Here is an 18,191-nt window from a genome sequence, read left to right on the forward strand (position 1 = left end):
ATCCAAACACAAGGACGGACTTTTCATCTCGTTTTCCCTTCATTAATTTTCACCCCTTTCTCCCAAATAAAGAAGTAACACTATTTGTAGAGAACAAAACCTATAAGGAGCGTTTGATGAAATTACGTTCAACATTGTTTAATACACTGTTTATCCTGTTTGTTTTTCTATTTTAAAAATACTTTAAAAAAAAATTAATTTTTTTTTTAATTTTAAATTAATATTTTTTTACAAAGAAATTTCCTTAAATTTTGAATTATTGTAGATGGTAATGTAAAGAATAAACCTGTTCAGATGTTTGTGTTGGTTTGATTAGTACAATTGTTGCTCTTCTTGTCCATCCAATTTTTAACGATAAAAAAAATAATTAGATGTTGGTAACGTGTCTTCAAAAAAAAAGATTTTAACTATGTACTGTACAATATTTTTTATTTAATATTAAAATAAAAACATATTAGGTTAATATGGGTTAAGATGCAAGAGTCATGGGATAACCTTAAAAAAATAAACATAAAAAACTTAATTTCTAATTAACTCAATATTAAAAGACAAAAATAATAAAAAAAAAAACACTTATCTAAAAAAAAAAAATCTAAATGAATCTATGTCAATCAAGCAAACTCGTGAAGCAAGTTATAAATGTCATTAGATTTAATAAATTTTTTATATCAAATATTATTTTTTATTTAATTACATGACGACAAAGCATATAAGAACTTTTTTGTATGAAATATTTAAAAAAAAAAAAAAATGTGCTGAGACACATTTGGTCGAGATAACATATGTAGATCATTGATAAAAAAAAAATGGTGATATTTTATTTTTTTAGTTTTGAGCTAAATAAAAAAAAAATAGATCATTGATAACAAAGGGTAAAAATATACTTTCTTAAATCAAGGGACAAAAAAATATTAAAATAATAATAATAACTCAAACACTACAAATAAACTTATTAAATTTATAACTTGATTTATGAACTTAATTGGATTTAATTTTATTTTTTTTATCAATTTTTTAATCCAAATATTAAACAACAAAACTCTTTTTCTTAAAAAAAATAGTGCCTAGCCACATTGGGCGCAAAAATAACTGGACAATAAGTCATCTGCTTTGTGCAAAATCCAATGAGTTGATTGCTGAAAAAACAAGATGTTGGTTTTTTTTGTTTAAGAACCCATTTCAATTCAATTTTTTATCCAAAATACTTAGAAAAAACCTAAATATTTTAATAAACCTATTCTAAAAAAATAATTTAAAAAACTAAAATCAACTCAGATCCAAAAACATTTTCACGTTCAGATCTGCCACTTTAGGCAAGGAGAAGAAAAAAAAACCACCTAGATAAAACTCTTTTTATTAAATGAAACTTGTTGACATCAATTTCAACTATTTAGATAGCTAAAATCATCGTCAGCAACCACTTTCTATCAGCTACAATGGAAATGCCAAAAGTTTTCGAAAGTTTTAATATTAATGACAATTGAATTCTGTATCTCAGCTTGATCTACTCTTGACATGTAATTTTGTTTTGTAACCAAGAAGTAACCCTAGAGGAAGGCCAACTATGTAAGGGCTACCAATGCCAACCACCTCCACATGCATGTGATGAACGTAATGGCAAGGTTAATTGTTCCTTGAAATTCATCATGATTCCAGAAGGCATGCTTTGGCAACAGCTTTTCTCATCTCTTTGCTACCTGTAAAGTGGCTAGAATTGCCAGAGTAGTGTGCACAAAGGATCCAATAAGGAGAGGGACTCGATGCATGTGACGATGAAGAGAGAAACTCGAACACCGCGGAATAAAGGACAATTTGTTGTTCATCATCGAATGAAAGGATATATATATTATGAAAATAGTTCATTAGCATGTCTCTTATAATCAAACAGAAAAAGGTGTTTCTGCTTCTCTCAAGGTGCTTCTAAGATTTGCTTTAAACTGTATGATACTGAATGTAAACAGGAAGTGCTAATTCAGCAAAGGGATTTCTCACCAGATGGAAAGTGACCCAACTGCGATGATAGGATCTTCAAGGTGTCCAGTGAGAACAATTATGGCCATAAAATACCAAATCTGCAGGAAAAGCATCCAGCTGAAGCTATAGAAAGCCGAACAAAGGCCCAAATGTCCTTGAAGGCTAACCAAGACAATCCTGTCCTTCCTTCCTTGCACCAACCAACCACATAGCTACCTGACCCAAAGCAATGACCCAACCTGAGACGTCATAAGAAATGGCAGCACCAGCCAACCCCCACTTGAATACGTTAACGAAGAGATAAAGCACACCAATGGGCATGATCAAAGCTTCAAAACCAATCCATGCCAGAACTCCAACCTTGCTTTGTGCCTGCAAGAACTTTTGGGTAGGGAAATTGATGGCTAATGAGAACATTTGAGGAATAACTCGAATAGTAAATTTGCCAGCAAGCTCTGCTATATCTTTTCGTTGTCCAAGGAGTTTTAGGATTGGAGTGGCAAATATATAGAGCGGCGACAGGAATAAGCAAGCAACAAACAGAATTATCCATGATCTTTGCATGTACACTCCAAGTAAATTTACTAGCTGAAACATTGGCCAACATTTAAATTTTGCAGCCTTCTTTTTATTTAATAGACAATGCTAAGACTAGAAGATTTATGAAATTTCTGATTTTAAAGTTAAATCCTGGTTGGTGACAAAGAGTATCCATTTGCCAATTGAGCCAACCGTTATCTAACTTCATAACTCGTGCTACTTTATAGTCAACGAAAAGATGAAATGTAAACCACAAAATTTTCCATGCTTTCACATGCATTTAGAAGGGCCAGAAAGAGAAGATACCTGTGTTTAAAAAGAACGTAGAGGTTTGATGTTCTTTTTGACAAAAAAAAAAAAATGATGGTGGCGTGTTTTCTTTATGCTAGAGAGGGTTGAAAAAGGCATTCATGAACACGATTCACAGCACACAACAGGAGGCTCAAAAGGGGCTGCTCATTGGTATGTTTGGATAGAACAAATCAAACGGTTAGGCAGGTAATGGACAGTATTTGACAAAACGTTACCGTATAATCCCTCCCTGTCTGCCCTCTTCTTTATCCTTGAACTGCCTCTTTGTCTACCTGAGGGATTGTCAAATGGTGATCGTGACCCCCAAGACCTCTCCTGCCAACTGCCAAACCATGAAAAGAAGGAAGAAATTGAAGGTGGCAACTAACAAGACTAGTTGAGCACATGCCAATTTGAAGTTGACAGGCCACCAGTGAGTGGTTGACTTTTTAGCCAGGGGAACTCTACAGGCAATGAACACCAATAGCTAAACATGGCCATCCAGGACCAACTTTGTCCTCCTTTTCGAATCTGTGATCACTGGAATGACGTGTGCTGGTCTTCAATTGTACAAATAACGTTCATTTTAAGAAGTATGACCGATCTAATGAATCTCGGCTCTTGGCACACGAATGATCATCAAATATGAAACGGTCGCAGTATAAATAATGGGACAAAAGAATCTTGAAGAGCTTGACATCCTTGAAAATTTGAGCAACGAGCAATTCCATTTACATTTCTGATACCGTACAAGGCTACAATTCACATAAAATGAAAGCCAAAAAAAAGGGGGGGGTAGGAATTAGTTTTTCCTCAGCTATCCACCAATCTCCAGGATGCTTGTCAGTTAACTTTCACATTTTCATTTAGCTGGTGAAGAGGCATTGCCAAGAGATGAAGGTGAACCATAACTATATACCCCTGCATTATCACCACAACAATCACCACCAATAGATACTCCCTTACCAGAATCTATCTGAACACCATGATAAGACTCCCCGGAGACCAGTGCTTGTAACAATTTTGGTGGTGGAGGAGTGGTCACTTCGACTACCCCTTCTAGCATTTTCACTACCATTCCCATTGTAGGCCTCATCTCCTCGCTGTCCTGTATACACCAAACGGCAACCGATGCAACACGCTGAGCTTCCTCAATGTCATATGCGCTGCCTAGCCTATCATCCACCACTGCTGCCACATTGCCTTCGATTATTTTCTGTGCAGCATATGGAGGGAAAAACCATTTCTCTGCCTTTTCACCCTCCCTGCCACCAGCACCACGAGCAGATGGCGGTGCCTCTACATTTCTACGGCCTCCAAGCAATTCCAACAATGTCATTCCGTAGCTATAAACATCTGCTTTCGTGGTAATTGCCACACCAGATATCCATTCTGGTGCAACATAGCCCCAGGTACCTCTCATGGTAGCCAATACTCTACTGAAGTCGCGACCTATAAGCTTTGCTAAGCCAAAATCAGATACCTTAGCTGTGTAATCACTATCCAAAAGGATGTTTTCAGGCTTGATATCACAATGGATAATACAATCTCTACATTCCTCGTGTAAATATGCAATTCCTCTAGCAGTACCAACTGCCACACGAAATCTAACATCCCAGATCAAATTCAGACCATCTCGACGCAGATACGCACTCAAAGGGCCATTTGGCATGTAATCATAAATTAAAAGCCTGTGAGAGCTCTCTGAGCAAAATCCTCTAAGCCTGACAAGATTGATATGCTGAATGTTTCCAATAGTACACACCTCTGCCCTGAACTCTTTCTCTCCACTGCCTGGCCTTTCAAGGCGTTTCACAGCAACAAGAGTAGAATCCAACAACTCGCCTTGAAACACTGCCCCAAATCCACCATGTCCAAGTTTATCCGAGAAGCCTCGAGTTGCAGCACAAAGCTCTTTATAAGTAAACACTTTCAAATTCAACCCTGGAAACACACCATTTCCTTCCACACCCTTGCCGTTCTTTCTTCTCTTTCTCAAAATCAGCAGCATCCCTGCCACCAACCCCAAAAGCACAACTGACCCACCAATGCTACCAATCAAAAGCACAGATTTCGACACACCCTTCCTCACAATCCCCTCCTTCGGCACCCTGACATACAACACATCTTGAAAAGTACTGTCAGAACTGGAATTTCTCAAATTCAACAAAGATCCATATATATTCTTGCACAAGCTTGTCTTACCATCGTGAAACAAACCGATACATGAACAATTACTCAAACAAATCCTCTCACAAACACTCCTAGTCCCCACAAAAGACACCATAGCCGCTCCCTCAAATCTCACAACACCAACCTCCATAAACCCATCACTCTCTTCACACGAATCCCTACTATCTCTGACACAACCACCAGTATAATCCCCAGACTCCCAATCATAATCACTAACAGGCCTGAACCCAGAAACACAAACACAAGGCTTTAACAATGTGCTATTACAAACACCCCAATTCCCACATAATCCATAAACTCTGCACTTATTGTCTGGCTGTGACCAAAACATGTTCCAATACTCATTCTGCTGAGTCCAAGTGTACTGCTTCAACTGCCCAATAACATCAACTTGAAACCTAGTCAATGGTGGCCTTAAACCACCATCTAATTCCCTCTCTGTGTACCAAAAGGATGCACTTGGCGTAAAAGGATCCGAAAAATGGAACTTATAAATGTAAGGAATAGTCATTTCAGGTACACCATCGAATGCATCACCAGTCCAATTACCTGTACTCCAATACTTGGCACTCTTGTTATAAACAAGCTCAAATTCATTAAACCCTAGTGGGTTTATCCTCAAAGAGAATAAACCAGGGGACGGATCGTTTATGCTCCTCCATGAAATTAGAGATCTTTCACTTGTAATATTCATGCCTGGCAGCCATGTATCTGTTGGAAAATCGAAACTTTGCCAAATAATCAACCCTTTGGCCGATAAAAGAACAAGATTTCCATTCTCTTGAAGGAGCAAGCTTCTTGCTTTCTCTGTGTTTGTGCTTTGCCAAATCGTTGAGCCCGGTAATGCAATGATGGCCAGTTTGCCTTCCGCGGTGATTTCTAGCCTTGTAGAGGTGAGATTGGTAATGGGTTTTTCACGATTTGCTACCCAAACTATTGGTGGTGTTGGAATTGAAGCATACGAAATGGCCAAGTACCAATTGGGTTTCCCACCTGGGTTAACGAAACCCAGATTGAATGTGTTGTTTAGGCCTGAAATGGTTGAGTTTCCTGTGATAAGGACATCTGCAGTCTCCAATTTCTTGCTTCTGCTGCTTTGTATTGGGTTGCAGGGAGTTGATGGTGTAAATGTGTTGTTTGCTTCAAATTTGGAAACAAGCATGGCATTTGAGGTTGGTAAGAGAAGGGAGAGGATGAAAGCTAAGAAGATGGCTAGTGACATTTCACTGATCATCAGCGGCATTGTTTCATGGCTTTGGGGTCTTGGAGGAAAAAGGCATGTCTTTTTCACTTGAAGGGTGACATTGATGATGATGATCTTTGCCCTTTCAAGATGATAGAATCTTTGTGCTGTGTGGGTGGTTCAGTGAGGGGAGCAGTCTGTCTCTGATTCAAGTTTTCAACTTTTCAGCGTGAGAAGAAGATTTTTTTATGGAATATCTGAAAAAACTGCCACTTTGAGTACTCAAAGCTACAAACAAAAAAGTTAAATTTCTTGGAAGTCTTGCTTAATTACAAAAATGTCCTTCACACATTTTGCACTGAATCCATCATCTTTTATTTAAGAAGTGCTTTTATTAACAGGATCAAACCGTATATTTACAAAAATGCCCTTCGTAACTTTGCTTTGATCCTGTAAATATCTTATTATTTCATTGCTTTTTCACTGATGGCACGCTTCCATTTGATATCTAAATCTTGCTTAAAACAACTTAGATTAATTTGATCATGTATGCCTTTGATTAATCACACTACTGAATTTATTATGATTACTATCATGTGATGTAAATGATGGCATTTTTAAAAAATATGGTTCTGTTTATTTTTTTAAAGTATTTTTTACCAGAAAAAAAATTAATATTTCTTAATTATTTTTCATGATTTTTCTATGATATATTAAAATAACACGCTCGTGAGGGGTGGTTTAAAAGACAATAGAACATGGGAAGCGATTTTGTAAGGGTTGGTTTGGTAATTAGAAGCTTGGAGGACTAGATGGTAATAAGAAGCTTTGTAGGGGTTACTTTGGTAAATCGGAAGTGAAAGCTGAGGAGGTCTACGGGATGGTGTGGTTTGGTGGCAGACAAAAGTGCTGAAACCCACTCACGAGGTCGTCGTATCTTTGTAACAAAACAAAATTATTTTTTAAATGAATTTCAGAAAACCTTGTTCGAGAAAAATCATTAAATAATTACGCGCGTGGGTTGCGTTCTGGATGGGTGAGATTTGTGGTTCTCAATGCCAGAAAGTTGAGAGATCGTGTAGGAATTTTATTGGTTCAAAAGCATTTAAAGTCAACAATCTACCACCTCCTTTGACCTTTGTGTTCCATATAATTTTAAAAATTTTCTTAAATACTTTTTTTAATTATGTCTTTAGTTAAGAACTTGTATCGGAATTTTAAAAATCATGACATTACAATTGCAATTCTGTCCATAAGATCAAGTTATATCACCGAATGATGGAAATTTGGAATTTAATCACCAAGAAACCCTCGGAAGGTAGCAACACTCTTTCTTTAAGGTTATATATATATATATATATATATATATATATATATATATATTCTTTTTTTAAAAAAATTAAAATATAAATGAAAAAACTTATGTAAGTATCTAATTAAATAAATTAATAATTATTTATGTAAATAAATAAATAAAAATAGTTAAAAATGACTAAAAAGGAAACTGAAAAAATTAAAAGATAGATATAGATCAAGATATTTAATCCCGTAAAATAAAATATTTACCCGATTATATACACTAAATTTGTTTATTAAAATCAATAAAAGATAATAAAAATAAAAATACACATGAAATTAATTGAATAAGATAAGAAAAAAAATATTACTAGGGACTAAAACAAGTTATAAATGTTATCTAAAAATAAATATATTTTATTACTAAAATAAGCTTCGCTTGTGTAAAACAAATGAAAAATTATATATAAATTAAAATAATACAATTAAAAACAAACACACACAATTCAATTTGAAAAAATTAACTATTAAAAAAGGATGTCTTTTACTGTATTCTAAAAAACAAAGAGATAAAAAAAAATCTTGGTCGATAGTTCTAATTTCTTTTAATCTCAAATAAGTCATTCTATTGCTTAGAAATTTGATAAAATATATATATATATATACACACACCCCAAAACAAAATTTTAATGACAAATAAACCACTAAAAAAAATGCAAATTGTCTCAAAACAAAGGCTTCTATTTTTTTAACTGAAAAAACAAACAGTAATTTTACTATAACAATCCATATGTTAAGTGCCACAGCTGAAAACTCATACCCCTTGTATTTTTGATAAATTGGTAGCAACACTCCTTTGCGAGTTCGACAGTGAATCTAAAATTCCTAGGCGCCAGAAAGAAATTTTACTAGCTGGGACAGACTGACTAGTGCGGCCATCTCTAGAAGCAGCCGCTATTGAAAGTTACCGATGCCCTTCTTTCTTTCTTTCTTTTTTTATCAAAAAGAAAAAGAATTGTCGACAGCTTGAAAAATCAAATGAAGACCTCAAATAGAAGGTGGCAGTTGGGAATTACGGCACCTACTGATTGGCCCTTGAAACGAAAAATTTGACAGACGAATACGACCGCCTTTTACTTAATCCCAAGAATAGTGTGATAGTGGGGTTCTCACCACCACATGTTGCAGAAGTTAGGCGTCGACACTGACACTAAACCACTCCGATATTTTCATCTACCGACTACTGAAGAAAATGATCTATCTAGCAAGTGCCCTTTCTCTTTTTTTCTTTTTCTGTTTTTTTGTGTGAAGAACATGGCAGCTCCAGTTAGCAATAGCTAGTGTCTCTTAGGCTTTGCTGTGGATCGCGGTGTGGTGATCCAAAAGTAGCTATGCAACTACCACAGAGCATGGCCACCTCTTGAAGTTTGGTTAAAAAAATGGAAGAAAGTTCCCAGAAGCATGCTAAAGTTAGTTTTCCCAGAGAAGGATTTAGATGAAGGTATTACAATTGTTACACAATACCAGTAATTTCACGGTGGCCTAGTGGTAAAAGCTTGGGATCAAAAAATTTGCTTTCTTTGTGGTTTTAGGTTCAAATCCTAGGTTGCTCATATAATGGCCACTGGAGGCTTACATGGTCGTTAACTTCAGGACCCGTGGGATTAGTCGAGATGACTGCAAGTTGGCCCGGACACCCATGTTAATAAAAAAATAAATAAATAAATGAAAAAGGAAGAGGATGGGAGGTGCTGGTAGATCTGCGATCCTGCATGTGAAACATACATGCAAGGAATTGAAATGCAGAAGCATGAATCTTAGTAGATGGTGATCCAAGATTTTTTCTTGAAACTAAACAGTAGTGTCGTAGATCTCTAATGCCATGTCAATCTGAGTTCATGTAAATACAGTATAACTTTTCATTGTTCATTACACTTTTCATAAATTCATCTAATCCTAAATGCCGAATCCATCAAAAAACTAACAGTCGTAATTTACAAATCACCCAATGCAAAAGAACAACTATATGCAGCATACGACAAACAAGTAGAAGATAATATGCATAGGAAACAGATAAATAGTTTGCTGACGCAACATGGAAGACAGGACAGACCATTTGCTTTTAACTTGGAGGTGAATTGTTTGCATGTACTCCCTTCAACAACCGTGTAGATATCTGCACATCCATTCCCTAACTAGCAACCAAAGTATTAACAAGGACAAGGGGGCACGAACAGAGAGAAACCTGTTTCCATGTTTTGCTAAACTTCATTCCTTTACCTCTGAACTTCTCCAGAGGAACCGCATAAATGATAAGTTGACCCTTCAAACCAAGACAGACCAAATTAAAAAAATGAACCAGGGGGCACTCTGCTGACCAGTTGTGAGACAAAGAACTGACACCATCTGCAGCCCACTAAAGTTGGCAAGCTCTTAATTGAAACAACAAATAAACCTCCATCTCAAAGAGCATTAACAACAACTAAATGAAGTTGTGGTCAATATTACTTCCTGTAACATTAAAAAAGCAGAGTGCAAATGAGCATATATAAGAATCGTGTCAATAGCAAGAACTAGAGTCGTTCCACCAGAAGCATGAGTAAAGTAAATGTTTCCCCTCGTATGTGCTTACACCTTCTATGTGAAACAACCAACTAAATAGTAAATTGGTGTTTAAAAGAAATCCAGATTATATCGATCATCTCATCAGTAATAAGAGCAATAAAATCATCCGCTAACTGCACATAAAGTCATTTTACAAGAAACAAACCTGGTCACATATGGGGCAGGTGTCACTCCTTTCCATCCACTCTAGAATGCAGGAGAGGTGAAAATGATGTTCGCAGTTTGTTATGTGTTTTGGATTCTCCAAGTCATATTCTGCAAGTGGAAGCATACAACGCGGACTAATTTCAGGCATGACCTTGATTATGCTTCTACCTATCCAGAAACACTATAAAATAATAAAATGGAAATAGCATTTTCTCCTAGGAAATGGCACTACCGCACCTTCAAGGCAAATGGGACAAGCATCTTCCTCTTCTGTTGCGGACGCAACAGGTTCATGTAATTTTGTCACTTCTGACTTCCTTGGAGAGACAAGCAATGAACTGGCTTGAGTTTTGCAGTCCAATTCATCAAGATCTTCACTCATTGCCAACGTTCCAAAACTACTGCGACTAATTGTTTCTTGAACAGATTCAGAATACGGTGACTGTGGACATCCCAAAATCACATCATATGGCAGAGGTGCAGGAGGGGGGCGGAAAGTATCAGGCGTTGATGTATTCAAATGCAATTCGACCAGGAGACCTGCAGTGAATGCAGAGGCCGCGCCGTTGTGAGACGTTAAGGATCCATGCTCTTCCAAAGCTGGTGGACACTGCACAAGGGTGTTTTAAATTTCAAGATGGTATTTTGTTAGCCAAAAGAACCCATTTGGTTCCATTTCAAGAGATTTCCGCTTGAAAGTGGAAGCAATGTTAGGCCATGTCATTGTGAAATGGCGTGGAAAAGGATGTAAAAACTTTGGGTGTTTCTAAGATTATTTTATCATGGCAATTTACATCATTTCACTAACAGAATCTCGACAATAAAAATCCTCAAACCTCTAATCTTTTCCCCCCTCTTCGTTGATGGTCATATAGAAATATATTTGCTAAGATTCCATCAATACATCACTCATGAAAAATGATGGAGCAAATTTGAAGAGCATCAAGAATTTTCTCTATTTATCCTGCTGTCAGACAAGGCATAGATTGTGAAATAGTGCAAGAATTTGAAAGCTACAAATAGAGGCATGGTTTTGAGCTTATATTCACGGCTGGTTATAACATGCTTTGTCCTCTACAGGTGCAATGCTGACCCTAAAACTCTCCCATTATCACAAAACATAATTAAAAAGTGTCTTTTCCTTTTCCAATCCAAGTAAAGTTGATTCAAGACCGAGACTTGCAAATCACAAATGCCATCGTGTATGATACAATCTCAACCCATGTTTAAGACCCTCAGAGACATCCTAGGACTCTTGCTTGCTAGTTCCAAGTCCTATACGCGATTCGGAATCAATAACAGCTAAATCCAACTCCCAAATTTCCCAACGCTCAACATCCACTTCAATAAACGCAAGACACCATAAGCACACGACATTAAAATCAACCACTCTCTACTATAACATTATAAAAAATGTAAACATTAAAAAAAAAAACGATAAGCAGACATAAATATATACTCAGGAGAACGAAGATATTAATAATAATACTAACATAGTAATACACGGGCGTTCCGTGTAAATGAGGTTTCCTTGAAGAACAACAGCAACCTCCCATTCCCTGCAATTTTATTACTGTTATTCAACCAATGGTTGTAGCATAGCTTCCTGTTATTTCCATCAAGTGAACAGTAAAGTTAAAACGAGTCACGTACATGAGCTTAAAAATCACAAAATTGACACTGCACGAGTTATCAGCACACAACATCATGCTTCGAATTCAGAAACCAAATGGGCAAAGAGAGTAAATAAACCCTAATCTGAAAGGTTTGCCGGTAATAGAAGGGAAAGAAAGAAAACAGTAATTTAAACAGTTACTAAGAAGGGTGATAAAGCAAGAAGAATCTATCAGACGAAGAAGAAGGTGATGAGAAGGGTGAAGCTTACCTGAAGAGAGATGCGGAAGCAAAATTCGATTCGGTGAGAAGAAAAGGAAAGGAAAGGGAGGAGAGGAGCTGAAGAGTGCAGTGATTTTGTAATTTCACCTTTGTTGCTTTATACTTTGTTCTGTGGTTGCATTCCCCCTCATTTATCCCATTGAGTCTGGGTCCGGGTCTGAGTCGACTCGTGCCTTTTACCCTAGTTAATTAATGGGTATCTCAGAAAGATTATGGCAACCTGATCATTATCAATAAATTGTAAGTATGCATGGAAGTAGATGGGTTTGGTCTATTTTCCAACCAATTTGTTATGATGTAGCCTTAGCAAAAATGATATTATCTTGTTAATTTTCGAATCTCAACGATAAATAAATTGTTCTCCAATCTTGAATGCGTCATTGACGTGCTGATATGCAACACTGTGTATATCCAACTTTTTTATTGTTTTTCTTGGAACCTTTTTTCTGTCGTGCTAAAAGGAGAAAGAAATAAAAGGCATGCTTGTGTATCTTATTAGCATGCAATTCGCGAGTGGAATAGCGTAAGCGTGACTCAAAACTCACCTGAATCGCATAATTTGTCAGGTTTTAGATTTAATTTTTAAAAATTATTAATTTAAATGTTATAAATTTTAGAATTATTATAAATTTATATGATTATTAATTTTAAATTCTATAAAATTAGTCGAGATATACGCAAGCTGACTCGAATATCACATTAATAATAATAAATAAAAGTGCGTCAAAATAACTCTAGTCAGGAAGTCATCTTATTTTAAATAATTTAACATAGTGCGTGGTTACTGGTACATAAATAATTGTTTTTACAATATTTTAAAATATATATATTAAAAAAATATTTTATTACTTTTAATAATTTATTTTTATATCGGTATATTAAAATAATCTATAAATATTAAAAACATTAATTTAAAATAAAAAATAAAAAATATTTTAAAAAACACGATTGAATCCCACTACCAAACTACACCTCGCAGCCCCTTTTCCTCCACCTTCCTGTCTGTTTCAATAAAAAATAGAAAAGTCTATATGCTATGCGTGTTCTCAACAAAAAAACAATTACTAGGCTCGCGGCATACCATCTTTTAATATACAAGAATTCCCATAATCCAATAACTTCAAAAAAAAAAAAAACACTTTTGAGATTAAAATTAAATGATTAAGACAAGGTAAATTATATAAGAAAAAAAACCTAAATGCATCTAATTAATTAAAGTAAATTATTTTTATGTTTTATTTTTTTCTCTTTAATTTATAGGATTTAAAGAATGAAAGAATTACTCTAGTATATTGGAATTATTATGATGAAAGCACCCTTATATAGTAAAATAGAGAGTACAAATACTCAATCAATACAAAAGGAAGTATGGCAACTGACAGCCTTGCGATGGCTAAAGAAAACCTTCTTTAATGTGATTAGAATTTCTTACTGTGTGGGCGGCTCACGTAACTTATTAGCCAGCAATTTAACTGCGATGCTTTCATGGTCGCTGCACGTGCTCCTACTCAACTAACCAGGCCTTTTCTTTTTCCTTCGCGGGTAAATAATATCAAGGCCCTATAAAAAGGGACATCCTAGAGATTAAAACTATATCATTTTTCTTTAATTTTTTAACAATGAGAAGGGTTCGATGGAGATTTTTCACCGGTGCAGGGCATGTTTTTTAAATACTAGGATCAAAATATATTTTATCCGTTTAAGTAAATCCATATTAATATATTAAATTTATAATTTAAGTTACAAAGCCACAATAACTCTTTATAAAAAACAAATAATAAAATCTAGTTTTCAATCAATATAATTAAAAATAAATTAATTAAAAAATATATAAATAACTGTCTTAAATCAACTAGGATTAAATTATCAAACTCATCACTCGGCTCATGAAATCAGGATAACCTAATACAAAATAAATTGAAATAAATTACTTTAGTCTAATTTCCAATCAATCCAATATTGTAGGGTTAAATAAAAAAAAAATAACCTAAGTCAATTTGATTAACTAGCTAAACTTTTAATCCGAGTAATGAGACCGAGACAACCTCGTGAAAAAGTACACTAAAATGAATTATAAAGTTTAATTCATAATCAACTCAATAATAAAGTGTTAGAATAAGGAAAAAATAAATTTAAAAATGATAAAAAAATCCCGAATTAATTGAGTTCACTTGTTAAATTCATGAGTCGAGTCATAACACTAAGTTAATTTGTTAGATTTTTAACCCAGGTCATGGATAATCTTATACAAAATAAGTCAAAATAAATTAATAAACTCAATCTTTAATAAATTTAATGTTAAACAATAAAAAAATAAAGAAAAACTAAATTTAAAAAGAAATACAGATAAAAGAAAAGAAAAAGAAAAATAATTGATGTAGTGAACAGTAACCTTTAAGAAAAGAAACTTCCTCTCGTCATCCAGTGTTTGTTATATTTTCTGAATTTTGGGAGGGACGAGACTTCTGTCTACAACTCTCTAGTCCCGCCCCCGACACTATTATCTTTATGAAGTTTTCTCACAATTCTACACCTTCCTTACCAGTATAAGAATTATACCAGTTTATAAGAAAACTAGGAAAATCGTGCAATACAGGAGATGAAAAAAAATGAAGAATTTAATAAAAGTCACATTTCTCTGTATATTTAGAATTAAGAGTGTGGTATAATTATTTTTTTGTATGTATAGTCCATTTAATACACAAAATGCGTTAGAGTTTCATGCTTTTCCTTACCTTTTTATACGGGCCTCGTAAAAAAAACACTATACTCAATCACACCAAATTTTCAAACATCATGTGTAAAAGAATGCATGGCTGGTTTAGAATTGTGTTTTAAAGAGTATTTTTGTAAAAAATTAATTTTATTTTTTATTTAAAAATATATTAAAATAATATATTTTTTATTTTTTAAAAATTATTTTTGAGATCAGTATATTAAAATATCTTAAAAACATAAAAAATTTAATTTTTAATATTTTTTTTTTTAAAAAAAAAAACAGGTTGTATAGGCCTAGCTAAACGACAAGGGTCTTAAACATGGTGGTGGATTCCTTCGAATGTCACGGGATAAGCACGCTGCAGTGTTCGTTATTGGCTTACGTGGACATGCACCCTTCTCTCGTTAATTTTTGTGAAAGAAAAAAGAAAAAAAGGATAGATGCGGGCCATGGAAAATCAATCTGCGTTGATTGTTCTTGTCATGCGACATATGGATTGGAATTCATACTTAATCGAATAAAAAAAAATCAAGATTAATTTTGTCTTTTTATTTCAGACAATATCTCCTACATGTTTTTAAAATGAAACCGAGTCACCTTTTAATTTAATTTTTTAAAAAAAAAATTTAAATTTTTTTTTGCTAAAAAATAATATTTTTTTATATTTCAGATCATTTTGATGTGCTAATCTCAAAAATAATTTTAAAAAAGTACAAAAATATATCATTTTGATGTATTTTAATATAAAAAACACTTTAAAAAATAATTACACTATACTTTTAAACAAATCTTGAATTCAATGTCAGAACACAACATTACTTATCAGATACTCATATGAAGTCTCAATAACTTACTTTGATGTGAAACAATAAAATTTAGAAAAATAAAAAGTCTAACATGTTATTAGTAGATTTCAATACATTTTAAATTAAGTTAAAATTTTAAAATTAGAGATTGAACAGAAAGCCAGGTGGTGAACCTGGTTTCCGCTTTTTTTTTATTAGATTTATTTATTTTTATTTGAAAACATGTTATGTTTATTTTTACATTTTTAAAATATTTTTTTTGAAATTCAATTATTTTTACTTTCAAATTAATATTTTTTATATTTTAAATTTATTTTAATGTAGTAATATTAAAAATAAAAAAAAATATTTTAATATATTTTAAAATGAAAACAATCAATATTATGCTCCAAACACACGCCATTACTTTCCACAATGCCCCCCTGGATATGTAGTTATAATTTTTTGCCCACTTGTTATTATAAGAAAATAATTTAATGGCATTATCTCGGATATTATTACCGACTTGATGCACATTTCAGCCATTCAAGGCCCTCGGCTCCAGGAAGGTCTCGTGGCCACACAAAGTCCCACCAACATCACTTCCTGCAAACAACCTGCATCTTGTAATTGTATCTGCAACCACTCACTGGAAGACGAAGACCGCAAAGTCTGCCTTCGTGACCCCTGAACGACGGCACTACTTGTGCTTTACGTTATCTTAATGTCAAAGATTCTTGCTCAGCATATACAAGAAGATTACGGGGGCATGGGGATCAAGGGGAAAGATTTATACGTTGTCTCTGTTTTTCTTTCATTAATATTTATGATCATGATTCAAAGAAGGAATAAAGAGTGTAAATTCTACTCCGCAAGCTTTATTCAAAGTATATGGACCTAATTCGCGTATATTTGCGGAAAAAGAAGAAAAAGAAGAAGAATATTACAGGGGGAAGAAGTTACATGACATTATGGTTCCTCGTTGATATTTTCATAGAAGTGATTATTTTCGATTTAGTTTTTATAAAAAATAAATAATTAAATTAAAATTAAAAAAAATAAAATTAAATCAAAACCAGTTCAAATCAACTGGTTTAGGTTTGGTTTTTAGGACAAAAACCAGTTAAAACTAGTTTGACTCGGTTTTTTCTAGTTTTTTTGGGCTTGGGTTTTGTTGGTTTTTTTTTATTTTAAACTTGTAAAATTGAAACCAAACTGGTCGGTTTTTTTAAAAATTTTAATCTGTTTTTTTTATGGTTTGAAATTTTTAGTTATTTTTTTTAAAATATTTTTGATTTAATCAGTGTTTTGATTTTTTTATTTATCGATGCTCTAAACATTTTCAATGAAAGTAGACTAATGTTTAAGCAGGCATTATATCAAACTTTAAGTTGACGTTTAACTGTCAAAATACGGAGAAATGACTTCAAACATATTATTATATTGCAAGGATGGTGTCTAGTCTTTTCTTGTATATTTAATTGCATTTAATTTATTTTTAAAAAATCCCGTGCGTCTTGTATGTTTTTATGCCATATTTTCATTATAAAAACTAGCAAGAGTGCATGTAACTTGTACGTGGTCAAGTTCAAATCTTATATATTCAAATCACCTTGTTATTTTTATTTTAAAAAGGAAATGTCAGGGATTTTCCTCCCAAACCTTGTCGCGAGTAGAACAACTTGCACGTAAACTTGTCAAGATTGTGTATTAAATCTCAGTTTATAAAACCCTAATTAGAATCCCAGTAATATATATATATATGAACTTGGTCATGTGCAAATCATGTGATGTATTCTTATTAATTTGACAGAATAATAGACTAGGACACTAAGAACTTCTCACTGATAGATTAGATATAATTAAATATATAAGAATATAAAGGACATGTGATCCTTAAAATATAAAGACATTCAAGTTGTTTACTCCTAGACATGTTAAGAAAAAAATAACTATAAGATCCTGCAAGTAAGAATTATAATTGTAAATGATTTAGTAAATTGAGGACCTCATATTTAAAAGTAAAATTTTAAGACATGTGAGATTAGTTGAGATGTACGTAAGTTAGTCTAGACACCCATTATTAATAAAAAAATAATAAATAAATTTAAAAAATAATAATTTTAAAAAGCTGGTCTTATTACATAGTCTTAACAATAAAATAAATGATTCAACCCTTTAAAAGATTAGAAAAGAAAGAAATTTGACAATAATAAATTACGGAGTCCATCCATGCAACAAAAAATATAGAATAAACGGGAGTTAGTTATAATACGGCTCTTATAGTCTATTAAAATAAATCAATTAATTCATATATCATGAAAAACAATTAAATAGTTCCTTGACCAATGCTAATCATGCATACTTTAGCATAATTTTGTCATAAAAAATGTTTTTTCCATCAATTTTTCATATTATCTATTTAAAAAAAAATCAAAATAAACTAGAAAAGAGCATAAAACAGACAAAGAATTTTACAAATGGATTTAAAAACATAGAGATTAAATTAATATGTATATTTCTTAAAACCATAGAGGACTAA

The 18,191-nt window shown here is 33.3% G+C and overlaps 2 protein-coding genes across 3 annotated transcripts; both read right to left on the bottom strand.

Annotated features, from left to right (window-relative positions):
• Window positions 1–3,485: 3,485 nt before the first annotated feature.
• Window positions 3,486–6,454, bottom strand: LOC118041624 (G-type lectin S-receptor-like serine/threonine-protein kinase SD2-2). Its single transcript, XM_035049074.2, has one exon. It carries the CDS (start codon window positions 6,239–6,241, stop codon window positions 3,668–3,670), a length of 2,574 nt encoding a protein of 857 aa, XP_034904965.1. The 5' UTR covers window positions 6,242–6,454; the 3' UTR covers window positions 3,486–3,667.
• A 2,901-nt stretch (window positions 6,455–9,355) lies between these two features.
• On the bottom strand, window positions 9,356–12,402 carry LOC118041623 (probable E3 ubiquitin-protein ligase RHB1A). 2 transcript variants are annotated; one of them, XM_035049072.2, is made up of 5 exons: window positions 12,135–12,402; window positions 11,743–11,808; window positions 10,487–10,859; window positions 10,248–10,357; window positions 9,356–9,988 (listed from the first exon to the last, which is right to left on the bottom strand). In XM_035049072.2, exons 2-5 carry the CDS (start codon window positions 11,803–11,805, stop codon window positions 9,950–9,952), a joined length of 585 nt encoding a protein of 194 aa, XP_034904963.1. In that variant the 5' UTR covers window positions 11,806–11,808; window positions 12,135–12,402; the 3' UTR covers window positions 9,356–9,949. The 2 variants fall into 2 exon arrangements, with proteins under 2 accessions (XP_034904963.1, XP_034904962.1); XM_035049071.2 differs by having other exon boundaries at window positions 11,743–11,855; window positions 12,135–12,396.
• Between the last annotated feature and the right edge of the window lie 5,789 nt (window positions 12,403–18,191).

This window comes from Populus alba, chromosome 14, assembly GCF_005239225.2.
Source record: "Populus alba chromosome 14, ASM523922v2, whole genome shotgun sequence".
NCBI lineage: Eukaryota > Viridiplantae > Streptophyta > Magnoliopsida > Malpighiales > Salicaceae > Populus > Populus alba.